This window comes from Ipomoea nil, unplaced genomic scaffold, assembly GCF_001879475.1.
Source record: "Ipomoea nil cultivar Tokyo-kokei standard unplaced genomic scaffold, Asagao_1.1 scaffold0980, whole genome shotgun sequence".
In the NCBI taxonomy this organism is placed as follows: Eukaryota; Viridiplantae; Streptophyta; class Magnoliopsida; order Solanales; family Convolvulaceae; genus Ipomoea; species Ipomoea nil.
Genome location: NW_017617408.1, coordinates 3,576,029 through 3,589,689, shown reverse-complemented (window position 1 = coordinate 3,589,689; position 13,661 = coordinate 3,576,029). Strand labels below are relative to the sequence as shown.

Sequence of the window (13,661 nt, the reverse complement as noted above, 5' to 3'; positions counted from 1 at the left end):
GGTAGACCCCTCCATGGTCTGTCCGTCCGCGTGCGTAGTCCACTCGGTGTCGGGTGTGATCCGCTCCATATTTCTTCGCTCCTGGTCCATTCCGTAATTATTCCATCGTCAGTCTCCCACTCTCGGGGCTGCGAGAAGTCGTCAGCCCAAGAGAGTACCAAAGTCGCTTGATAATTACGGACCCCCCTCGTGTTTTAACGCTTTATCCTTCGTCTATGCTTGTTGTTGTGCAAGATGTTGCCCGAGCGGCGTCCATGGAGAGCGTGGTGGGGACCCTTCAGGCGCAGCTGGGGGCCGAGATGAGGGCTCGCAAAGAGTTGGAGGCGGCGCACAAGGCCATGGGGAGCAAGCCTGCGGTGTTGGAGGGCAAGAATGCCAAGTTGATTGCCAGCCATGAGCGGGAGCGCCAGGCGCATGAGGAGGCTTTGAAGGCAGCCGTGTCGAGCTACAAGGACTCCGAGGTGGGCTTTGGAGGCAGCCATGTCAAGCTTCAATTCAAGGACTCCGAGGTATTCATCAAGAGGGCGGCCGAGACCTCTTCGAGAGGGCAGCCGAGACCTCAACGAGAGGTCGGCCGAGACCTCTTCGAGAGGTCGGCCAAGACCTCCTTGAGATGTCAGCCGAGACCTCTTCGAGAGGTCGGCGTCCACCTCCTCAAGAGGTCGGCCGAGACCTCCCCGAGAGGTCGGTCGAGACCTCCTCGAGAGGTTGGTCGAGACCTCCTCGAGAGGTCGGCCGAGACCTCCTCGAGAGGTCGGCCGACACCTCCTCGAGAGGTTGGTTGAAACCTCCTCGAGAGGTCGGCCGAGACCGCCCCGAGAGGTCTGCGTCCACTTAAAGTGCGTGAGTTTTGTGCTTAATGTGCGTGAGGTTGTGCTTAATATGTGTGGGTGTTGTACTTAATGTGCGTGAGTTTGTACTTAATGTCAGTAGTTATTGAAACTTAAGGTCTGTGAGGTAATACTTAAAGTGCGTTGGTTTTGTGCTTAATGTGCGTGAGGTTGTGCTTAATGTGCGTGGGTTTTGTACTTAATGTGCGCGAGTTTGTGCTTAAGATCTAACACTAAAGGTGCGTGTTTCTATCACTTAAGGTGCAGCATTCTTAACTTATGCTTCTTTCCTCCAGACACGCGTTTTTTTTAATTGATTTGAGCCGTTGATCTCGATTTGATCACTGGCTCAGATCTAACCGCAAAATCGCACAAGAAGCTATACCCGCACCTGAATTTATCATCCCACATATGTAACTAGATAGTGAGTGTGTCAATGTGGATAAATTGACCCATCTTTAACATTCACTATTCCACACGGTTATAAAGAATAATATATTCAATGTTTGTGCTTTAGATTCACGGATAGGGCATGTGAAAAAGAAACAATTAGAAATGTCCAAATATTTGTCCTCTCAATTATTGACCATTGTCTTGGATTAAATTATCATTCTTTACTTAAAATTAAAAGAAATATAGAGTGAATTCCAATTTTAATTTGAAATTATAGTGAAAATTTTATATTCAGTTTAGACTCTAAAAATAACCAACATAACCGGGAAGGATCGATGATTGGGCATGTTTTCTTTTCAATCATGACAAAAAAATTAGGTATGTTTAATTATAGGTTTGATCTTCGATGATGGTGGTTTAGAATTTTTGGATATGTAATTTTTGCTGTAAATTAATGAAATTTAAGAGAAATTGAGGGAATTTGATAAGAAATTTGAGAAAGGTTCTTTACATTTTATAGTTGTCCCTATATTCTTCATCATCTTATCTACCACTAATGCACTTAAAAAACAAAAGAGCCCTTAGGATTGAGAATTCAACCTTTTGAAAGAAAAAAAAAAAGAAAAAAAAAAAGGCACGGATCCCAAATACAAATATGAAACTAAAAGCAGATTTAATTTCCACTATATCAAAAATATAATCAATATCTAATTTGCAACTTAATTTCCTTATACTTGCTCAACGCTACGTTCCGATGACATGATAATGCTGGACTCACTTTTCAAGGAGTCGACCAATAATTAGAAATCGAATTTGAAGATCGTATTATTATTATTATTATTATTATTATTATTATTATTATTATTATTATTATTATTATTATTATTATTATTATTTGGAGATAGTAGTCTAACTCAAATTAGAATTTTATTATAAAAGTCTTCTTACAATATGATATTAAAGAGATTGAGATTCCGTATTGTGTATATTTAATATTTTCTTATTTTCTTACTACCAACTTTGGCTAAATTACGGTCCATTTTTATATGAAATTTATTAAAAATAAGCGTTAATTTACTTCTCCATTATGGTAAAATTTTCACATTAAAATTTACCACTTTTACCATTTTTAAAAAAGATTCAATCCAAGTCAGTGGCTAAAAAAATAATATGGTTCAATGTTGTCTATATATTATTTAACGTTTTATCTCTTAAATATAATATATTGGTTGAGGATTTTTATTTGTCAAACTTTTAATTTACCAGTCTTCTTGTGATAAGAAAAATTATAGAAAGAAAAGAATTGAAAGGGATATCCTTGTCCAGTACTTGGTTTTTCCATTCACGACAATGTCCAATTAAGTATTTTCTAACCCATTAATTACTCAATTTACATGCACACAGCGCGTATAGTAGGAGGAAAAATCACAACCATCTATCAAAGCTCGCGCACATATTAACATACTTACATGCACACAGCGCGTAGGAGGAAAAAATCACAACTATACATAAAAGCTCGTGAACAAATTAACATACTTACATGCACACGGGGCATACTGCCAACAATATCTGGGATTACCTCGTGCAGACATTAACATACTTACACGCACACAGTTTGTATTTTAATGGGGGTTTGTATTTGAAAATAATCATATATATATATATATATATATATATATATATATATATATATATATATATATATATATATATATATATAGGGATTCACTCAGGTGCGAATAAGTGTCCAGAAAGGAATATGCGAACGAATCAGCGTGCAACACGTGTACAGATCTAATAACTTAAAAAAACGCGATGGCATTTTCGTAAATAATTGAACTTCGAAGTGCAAGTAAAATCACTTAGAAGTGCACCTACTTTCACCTATAAGTGCATGTAATTTTGCCTTGTTAGCATTCACTTTCCGCAAACATTCATGCACCTGGGTGTGTTTATAACTATAGGTGCAACTATTTATAATTATCGGTGCAACTACTTATAACTATAGGTGCACCTACTTTCACCTATTAGTGCATGTAATTTTTCCTTGTTCACATTCATTGATCTGAGTTCAGCGGGTAGTAATAGTGTAATACCCCTGAAAATCACTTGCAAACATTCATACACATAGGTGCAACTACTTATAACTATGTGTGCAACTACTTAGAAATATAGGTGCAACTACTTAGAACTATAGGTGCAACTACATATTGATGCTAAGTGTAAGTTTTTACTTGCACCTATAATACATTTTACATGCACTTGTAATACATTTTACTTGCACTTCGATGTTTAATTATTTACGAAAATGCCACCGTATTTTTTTAAAAAAAATTAGTGTTTCTCATCCATTAGATCTGGACACGTGGATGGACAGAATCCATTCCTATTTCGCGCCTGGGCGGAGCATTCGCATATATATATATATATATATATATATATATATATATATATATATATATATATATATATATATATATATATATATATATATATATATATATATATATATATAGTTGAGTCCAAATGAGGACAAGTATATTATAGAAGACTATGATGACAGATGTAGTGCGTGCCATTAGCCTGTATGTCGTGTGCATGGCTGAATGTATTCGTGTGCCACAGTTTGTTTGTCTCGTGCATAGATTTGTTAATTAATAGAACCTGGGTTCAAAACCTGATGTTTACATGTATTCTTGTGTGCCATTATGTATTAAATTGTGTGTCTGCTATTAATTTATTGTGTGCCCATTATTTATCCGCACAGTCCTCTATATATTGTTGTCCTCATTTGAACTCAACCATATATATATATATATATATATATATATATATATATATATATATATATATATATATATATATATATATATATATAGGGAAGGGATCAGGTGCATTTGTTGCTTCCCGTGCGGTTGTGTGGTGGATTAATGTGCGTGATGTTAATATGCGTGAGTTTTGTACTTAATGTGCCTGAGTATTGTGCTTAATATGCGTGAGATTTTTGCTTAATGTGTGTGAGTAGTTCAGAATTACGAGCTCAGAAAGAAGCAGAACAGAAAACTCACGCACATTAACGCCCAAGCTTCTTGTTACTTCTTCCTTCAATTGGTCCATGGATTCTGGATTATCAACTACCTTCAGTACAGTTGAATGTTTATATATATGATGCACGCACAGCAAAATTTGCACACTAGCTAAGTGTGGATTTCTGTTGTATTATTCTCATAATTCTCAATCACCATAGCTCGCCTCTGCATCATCATCATCAGGGTGGGGGCAATGGCTACTGGGGATGCGGAAGAAGCTGATATCCATATTTTCGACTGTATTTTACACATTCACGCACATTAAGTACAAATCTCAGGCACATTAGACACAACACTCACGCACATTGAGTACAAATCTCACGCACATTAATAACCGCACAACCGCACGGGAACCTTTCACTATATATATATATATATATATATATATATATATATATATATATATATATATATAATTAGGTTTTGGTGCAGTTAGGGTGCCCAGGTGCGGTTGTGCGATTTAATCTGGGCCGTTCATCTCGCTTAAATCAACGATCAGGATTATCAAAATTTAAAAAAAAAATTGCGGTGGCAATTTTGTAATTTTTTCATTTAGGTCAAAATTATGGTGAGCGGTTCTGTGATTAATATGCATGAGTTTTGTATAAAAGATGTGTGAGTCTTGTGCGTAAGGTGCACGAGTTTTGTGCTTAATATGTGTGGAGTTGTGGTTAATGTGAGTAGTTGTTACAACTTAAAGTGTGGATTTTTGAGCTTAAGGTGCGTGAGATTTGTTCTTAATGTGAGTGGAGTTTGTGCTTAATGTGCGTAAAGTTTGTGCTTAATGTGTGTGTGAGGTTAGTGATTAATGTCAGTAGTTGTTGAAACTTAAGGTCTGTGAGTTAATACTTAAAGTGCGTGGGTTTTGTGCTTAATGTGCGTGAGGTTGTGCTTAATGTGCGTGGGTTTTGTACTTAATGTGCGTGAGTTTGTACTTAATGTCAGTAGTTGTTGAAACTTAAGGTCTGTGAGTTAATACTTAAAGTGCGTTGGTTTGTGAGTAATGTGTGTGAGTTTTGTACTTAATGTGCGTGAGTTTGTGCTTAAGATCTAACACTAAAGGTGCGTGTTTCTATCACTTAAGGTGCACCATTCTTAACTTATGCTTCTTTCTTTCCAGACACGCGTTTTTTTTAAATTGATTTGAACCGTTGATCTCGATTTGATCAATGGCTCAGATCTAACCGCAGAACCGCACGAGAAGCTATACTCACACATGATTTTATCATACCACATCTGTAACTAGATAGTGAGTGTGTCAATGTGGATAAATTGACCCATCTTTAACATTCACTATTCCACACGGTTATAAAGAATAATATATACAATGTTTGTGGTTTAGATTCATGGATAGGGCATGTGAAAAAGCAACAATTAGAAATGTCCAAATATTTGTCCTCTCAATTATTGACCATTGACTTGGATTAAATTATCATTCTTTACTTAAAATTAAAAGAAATATAGAGTGAATTCCAATTTTAAATTGAAATTATAGTGAAAATTATATATTCAGTTTAGACTCTAAAAATAACCAACATAACCGGGAAGGATGATTGGGCATGTTTTCTTTTCAATCATGACTAAAGAATTAGGTATGTTTAATTATAGGTTTGATCTTTGATGGTGGGGGTTTAGAATTTCTGGATATGTAATTTTTGCTGTAAATTAATGAAATTTAAGAGAAATTGAGGGAATTTGATAAGAAATTTAAGAAAGGTTCTTTACATTTCATAGTCGTCCCTATATTCATCATCATCCTATCTACCACTAATGCACTTAAAAAACAAAAGAGCCCATAGGGTTGAGGATTCAACATTTTGAGAGAAGAAAAAATAAAAGAGAAAAACAAAAGAAAAAAAAAAAAAAGAAAAAGGCCGCGATCCCATATACAAATATGAAACTAAAAGCAGATTTAATTTCCACTATATCAAAAGTATAGTCAATAGCTAATTTGCAACTTTATTTCTTTATACTTGCTCAACGCTACGTTCCGACGACATGATGCTGGACTCACTTTTCAAGGAGTCGCCCAATAGTTAGAATTCTAATTTGAAGATCTTATTATTATTATTATTATTATTATTATTATTATTATTTTAATTTGGAGATAGTAGTCTAACTCAAATTAGAATTTTATTATAAAAGTCTTCTTACAATATGATATTAAAGAGATTGAGATTCCGTATTGTGTATATTTAATATTTTCTTATTTTATTACTACCAACTTTGGCTAAATTACGGTCCATTTTTATATGAAATTTATTAAAAATAAGCATTAATTTACTTCTCCATTATGGTAAAATTTTCACATTAAATTTTACCACTTTTACCATTTTAAAAAAAAAAAGATTCAATCCAAGTCAGTGGCTAAAATAATAATATGGTTCAATGTTATCTATATATTATTTAACGTTTTACTCTCTTAAATATAATATATTGGTTGAGGATTTTTATTTGTCAAAATTTTAATTTACCAGTCTTCTTGTGATAAGAAAAATTATAGAAAGAAAAGAATTGAAAGTGATATCCTTGTCCAGTACGTGGTTTTTCCATTCACGACGATGTCCAATTAAGTATTTTCTAACCCATTAATTACTCAACTTACACGCACACAGCGCGTATAGTAGGAGGAAAAATCACAACCATCTATCAACGCTTGTGCACACATTAATATACTTACATGCACACAGCGCGTAGGAGAAAAAAATCACAACAATCCATCAAAGCTCGTGAACACATTAATATACTTACATGCACACGGGACATACTGCCAACAATATCTGGGATTAGCTCGTGCAGACGTTAACATACTTACATGCACACAGTTTGTATTTTAAGGGTGGTTTGTATTTGAAAATAATCATATATATATATATATATATATATATATATATATATATATATATATATATATATATATATATATATATATATATGTTCAAATGAGGACACGTATATTATAGAGGATTGTGATAACAGATGTAGTGTGTGCCATTAGCTTGTATTCGTATGCCACAGTTTGTATGTCTCGTGCATAGATTTGTTAATTAATAGAGCTTGGGTTCAAAACTTCATGTTTACATGTATTTTTGTGTGTCATTATGTATTAAATTGTGTACCTGCTATTAATTTATTGTGTGCCCATTATTTGTCCGCACAGTCCTCTATATATTGTTGTCCTTATTTGAACTCAACTATATAATATATATATATATATATATATATATATATATATATATATATATATATATATATATATATATATATATATATATATTATAGAATTAGGTTTTGGTGCGGTTAGGGTGCCCAGGTGCGGTTGTGTAGTTTAATCTAGGCCATTCATCTCCCTTAAATCAACGTCTAGGATTGCAAAATTTTTTTTTAAAAAAAATGCCGTGGCAATTTTTTAATTTTTGCATCTAGGTCAAAATTAAGGTGAGCGGTTCTGTGATTAATATGCGTGAGTTTTGTATATAAGATGTGTGAGTCTTGTGCGTAAGGTGCGTGAGTTCTGTGCTTAATATGCGTGGAGTTGTGCTTAATGTGAGTAGTTGTTAAAACATAAAGTGTGGGCTTTTGTGCTTAAGGTGCGTGAGATTTGTTCTTAATGTGAGTAGAGTTTGTGCTTAATGTGTATAAGGTTTGTGCTTAATATGTGTGAGGTTAGTGATTAATGTCAGTAGTTGTTGAAACTTAAGGTCTGTGAGTTAATACTTAAAGTGCGTGGATTTTGTGCTTAATGTGCGTGAGGTTGTGCTTAGTGTGCGTGGGTTTTGTACTTAATGTGCATGAGTTTGTGCTTAATTTCCGTAGTTGTTGAAACTTAAGGTCTGTGAGTTAATACTTAAAATGCGTGGATTTTGTGCTTAATGTGCGTGAGGTTGTGCTTAATGTGCGTGGGTTTTGTACTTAATTTGCGTGAGTTTGTGCTTAAGATCTAACACTAAGGGGGTGTTTGGTTGGAAGTAAGGAATTAGGGGGGAAAAGTAATTGTAATTCGGTGGGGAAAGAATAAGGTGAAAATAAAGTAGTAATTCAAATTACAGTGTTTGGTATGCAGGTAGGAATAAAGTAGAAATTCAAATTACAGTGTTTGGTATGCAGTAATAAGGCATGGAATTGAAAGGGAATAAGTGATACAATGACTGAAATGCCATAATAATAATAATAATAATAATAATAATAATAATAATAATAATAATAATAATAATAATAGTAGTAGTAATAATAATAGTAATAATAATAATAACAATAACAATAACAATAACAAATAATAATAATAATAATAATAATAATAATAACAATAATAATAATAATAACAATAATAATAATAATAATAATAATAATAATAATAATAGTAACAGCAATAATAATAATAATAGTAATCTAACTCTATAATAAAGCAAGAAGTTTTGCCAATCATTGTTTCCCGCCCAGTGAAAACGACGCAGTTTTGGTGGAGTCCTGATTCGCGATTTAATTGTTTCTTTATTTTCAGCGTGTAATGTGATTCCCCATTGGGAATATGCCTAGCCGTTCTTATTATTATACAATCCTTGGTTCCCGAGGAGTTCAATTAATGTAGAACTCTTTGGCATTGTAAACAAGATGATTACTATTAATATCAACAAAGCATAATGAACTTATACGGCCTACAAGAAAGAATTACATAGATTACATAGAATATGCAGAGTTGCAATATTCAAATTTACATTAATTGAGATGTGCGATTTCCAAAACATTGGCTCCTGGTCTCTTTGTTCTTTTGAATTTTCAATATGTATAAATACCGGGCTTCTTCATGCAAAAACACTTCAGAAATTCAGATCACTTTACTACCTTTTCGAAAGCATTTTTTTGTGTTTCAACATGCCTTCCATGTTCACTGCTGTCAAAAACATTAAGCCGGAACACCAGCTCCAGGCAATATGAGTGAGAGCAGTACGTGTATATGAAGTTCCTGAAAAAAGGGGAGAGGGGCAGGCCAGTAAGAGCATGGAAGTATTATTCCATGATGAAGAGGTACTTTTATCTATTTGCTAATCTGATTTTATCTACTAATGTAATGGTCTTTCAATTAAGCTACTTTCATGCCATGTTATCTAATAATCTTAGTGTGTTTTGCTGTCTATAATTTTTTGTTATTGCTCTCGCAGGGAGACTACATTCATGCAAGTATCATCAAAAAAGACATTGGAAAGTATAGAGATACAATCAAGGAAGGGAAAGTTTTTGAAATCAAGAACTTCATGGCCTCTACAAACTACTATGTCTACAAGATTACAGAGCATGGTTTCATGCTCAAATTTAACTACAGAACACAAGTGAAGGAAATACATTCTAATGGCTTTCCTTGCAAAATGTTTAGACTAAAGAGTTTTTTTGGCTTTGAAAGATCCTGATGATGTGAATGGCAAGGAGCTGATTGGTACTAACTTTACCTTTCCTAACTGCTAATATCTTCTTTATTCTACTTTTAGTAGTTCTTGCTAATATTTTGTTCATTTTGCAGATGTTATTGGAAGGGCAATTGAGATTTACAATCCTGTGGACAAGATTATAGGGGGGAAGGACACCAAACTAATCAACTTTCAAATTGAAGACAATGCGTAAGTATTTGTAAATGAACTTTGATTACATTAGAAAATGATGCACTTTTTTTTTTCATACTTTTCTGTTTTTTTCTGTTTCTAATCCAGTGAGAACACCATGACGTGTACACTCTGGAATGAACATGTTTCTTTCCTGATGCCTTTTTACAATAGTGATTCGAAAGAACCACTGATTGTTGTCATTCAATGCTGTAGGGCGAAGGTTGTGGGTGGTGAGTTTCTCTACTGTTTTCTCTTCTAATCTATTGATCAATCCACCTTTTTGCTTTTTATTATGGATTGTTTAACACATGATCCTCTATTTTCTAAAAACATAGTATCTAAAAATACATGCATCTATTTTATACATTTTTTAGGTGAAGTGAGAATAACCAGTTCGTATGATGCTACGAAGTTGTGGTTTAATGAGGATTGGGAAGAATTTAAAGAGTTTAAGTTAAAGTAAATTATTCTTTTATATTTCTCCTATTTTTTTTTTATCTTTATTAATGTATGCTCTACTTTGTACTTATGATTTTAGACAAGCTGTATATTTTTTTTTAACATCTGTGTACTGGATAAAAAAAAAATACACTGTACTGTGTATATATATTGAAGTACCATGCTGTACAGTGTATGCATTTCTTAAACTTTACTAAACTACCAATCAAAAAATAAGATAGCTATTTTAAATGTTGTCTACTGTATTGTTGTTAGGTTATTTAAACACATGTAACCAACTTTCTAATGTTTTTGAAGCTTGAAAGCTGAAGGTACTCCAATGAGGAGTCTTAGTACTGGCACACTACATTCCAACTCTACAGGCATTAGTGAGTTTACTAATGGTTCTGTTATTGTCACTAACTGCCATGATATTAAGAAGGTGAAAGAGGTAATCCACACACTAAGCTAGCAATTCTTTCTTTTATTTGATGTAACTGATTTTGTTAAGTGCTATATATACTTATAAAATTATTTGTATACTATAGGATGGGGACTACTATGTTGCTGCTGAGATTCTTGGGTTAGATTTTGAGGATGGTTGGTACTACTTATCATGCCTGAAACTTGGATGTAATAAGAAACTAAAAGAACAGGAAGGAACCCTTTTTTGTACTAAGTGTAAAAAGACTTGTATGACGGGTACAGTTAGATACAAAGTAGTTGTTATTGCTCTTGACAAATCTGGAGATGCTCCAATGTTGCTTTGGGATAGAGAAGTGGCAGAGCTTGTGGGTATTCCTGCCTCTATTTTGTATGCAAAATACAAGGATGTAAATTCTTCTAATTGGCTCTCACCATTTTTTCCCTATACTGTATTTTCTATGTTTTTAATTATGTTATTTATCATCTACTTAAACAGCTTGATGTTGAAGTGCCACCTGAGTTGGATGCTATAGTTGGAATGAAGATGCTGTTTAAGATCAACTTCAAACTGGCTCAAAAGATGGGTCCCAATTACCCATTCAATGTTGTTAGGGTTGTAAGGGATGAGCACTTGCTTCAAACCTATGCTGACAGGTTTGTGGAGCATCAAGAGCAAGACTTAATCTCTAGGATGATTGAGGAGGAAACTAACACCGATGCAATTTCTGGAGTAAGAATTTGAAACCCTAAACTCTATGATTTTTTTAATAATGGTTACTAATAGGGTTTTCTGCTTTTCTTAATAACAGAAAGACTCGATTGGAGTTGAAGTGAATAGTCATGCCACTGTCCAGCCCTCGCAAAAGGAAGGAGAAGACAATGCTGAACACTCTGGGGCTATTAAAAGGTCACTTTTGGATGAATTTTCATCATTCAAAAGTAGGAAGAAGTTGAATGACTCAGAAATCAAAAAGGAAAAATTGTAATTGAGATTGATGGTTGAAAGTGATTGTTGTTAGTCTGATGCTATCCAGACATATTTACTTTACTTTTCCTAATACTGTTGTGTGACATTTATTATATTTTAGTTTTTGGGATGTATTATAACTTTTATCTAATTTTTTTTAGTGATTGCCTAACTGTTTAGTACAATACATTGGTGTATCTACTGCTATTAGAACCTGTTTTGCAGTTTTTCTAATCTTCCTTTCAGGTTATTCAGATTAAGGATGAAAGGTGTCCAAGTTTAGCAAGGATGCCAGGTGGCCAAGGTTTTAAAAGACAGACAGGATGGAAATAGTTTGGCAAGAAACTTAGACTTTGTAGTTGTGTTTTTTTATAGGTTCAATTACATGTTAGACTACTACTATAACATAGTATATATGTAAGTTACTAAGAATATTTAATGATGACACTTATTTGTAAGTGATATTCCAAACTTATTTGCAAATAATATTCCAATTCTAAGACTTTATATATCTAAATACATTGTGCCTAAAAATAGAGTTAGTTCCAATTACCTATTTGCAAAATCTTCTTTTACTCTGTTTGCAACTCTCCAAAGCACCTGATGTCCAAGCTGGTATCCATCAAAGTTTTCTAGCACATTTAAAAAGAAATTAGATAACAGCAACTAAATTCAATATTTGTAAAGTAATTTACATTACTGTGTTAACTAAAAAACCAACAATCTGCTTTAATCAGAAAAATGATTTGATCCTACACAAATCTGACTTCTATACTCATATAGAATAAAACAATGCACCAAATTCCAGATATCAAAGACAATAGAAATACAAATAGATTAACTGGGTCGATACTCGAGGACCATTTGTTGAACAAAGACATTTTATTCAATGTGTCTATTATTAATAAAACAAAGTTGTTTCTTCCAATAAAAAACATTTAAAGAATATTATGATATATAGAAGAACATTATACCAGTTTTAACCAAAGAGAAAAAAAAAAGTAATTTAAATTACTGTGTTAACTAAAAAAATGAGAATCTCCTTTAATTAGAAAAATAATTTGATCATACACAAATCGGACTTCTATACTGATATAGAATAAAACAATGCACCAAAGTCCAGATATCAAAGACACTAGAAATAAAAATATATGAAGTGGGTCGATATTCGAGGATCATTTGTTGAACAAAGACATTTTACTCAATGTGTCTATTATTAATAAAACAAAGTTGTTGCTTCCAATAAAAAACATTTAAAGAATATTATGATATATACAAGAACATGTTACCAGTTTTAACCAAAGAGAAAAAAAAAAGTAATTAACATTACTGTGTTAACATTACTGAGTTCTATACTTATATAGAACCAAACAATGCACCAAAGTCAAACAAAGTAATGTTAATTACTTTTTGCATTACTGTTATACTGATCCAGATATCAAAGAAGTAGAGGACCATTTGTTGAAAAAAGTCTTTGTTTATTCAATGTGTCTATTGCCTTACAAAGTAAAGTGAACAAACTTACAAACTATGCAAGTAAATGCATACAAACTAATCTAAAGATAGGCAAGTAAAGATAAAGTCTTAACCTATTTGCTTATATGACCATATTGCTTTTAGTTGTCTTTTATTGATGGGTTATTTTCTGCTTGCTGCTCTTCAATTACTCCAGAGCTTGGATTATTTCATTCTAAGAAGAATAACAAAAAAAAAAAAAAAAAAAATTGGTTAGAATTTGTGTTCAGAATATTTGACAGGATAATAGGGCTGACACCCGACCCGGATCACAAATGAGCATCTGACTCAGCATCACATGGGAACCCAACGGGCAGAACTCCAACGGTTAGAATTCCAACATGTGTCACCTTTATTGTCATTGAAGCCACCTTTGATGCCACCATTGATGAGAGAGAGTTAAAGC

General features: G+C 33.3%; 1 protein-coding gene across 1 annotated transcript; it reads left to right on the top strand.

Annotated features, from left to right (window-relative positions):
* Positions 1–215: 215 nt before the first annotated feature.
* Positions 216–12,023, top strand: LOC109179836. The gene is made up of 11 exons (XM_019329315.1): positions 216–509; positions 9,472–9,607; positions 9,711–9,743; positions 9,828–9,924; positions 10,015–10,139; positions 10,284–10,368; positions 10,666–10,798; positions 10,896–11,180; positions 11,270–11,503; positions 11,583–11,755; positions 11,987–12,023. The coding sequence occupies exons 1-11, from the start codon at positions 216–218 to the stop codon at positions 12,021–12,023; spliced, it is 1,632 nt and encodes a 543-aa protein (XP_019184860.1).
* The last annotated feature ends 1,638 nt before the right edge of the window (positions 12,024–13,661 follow it).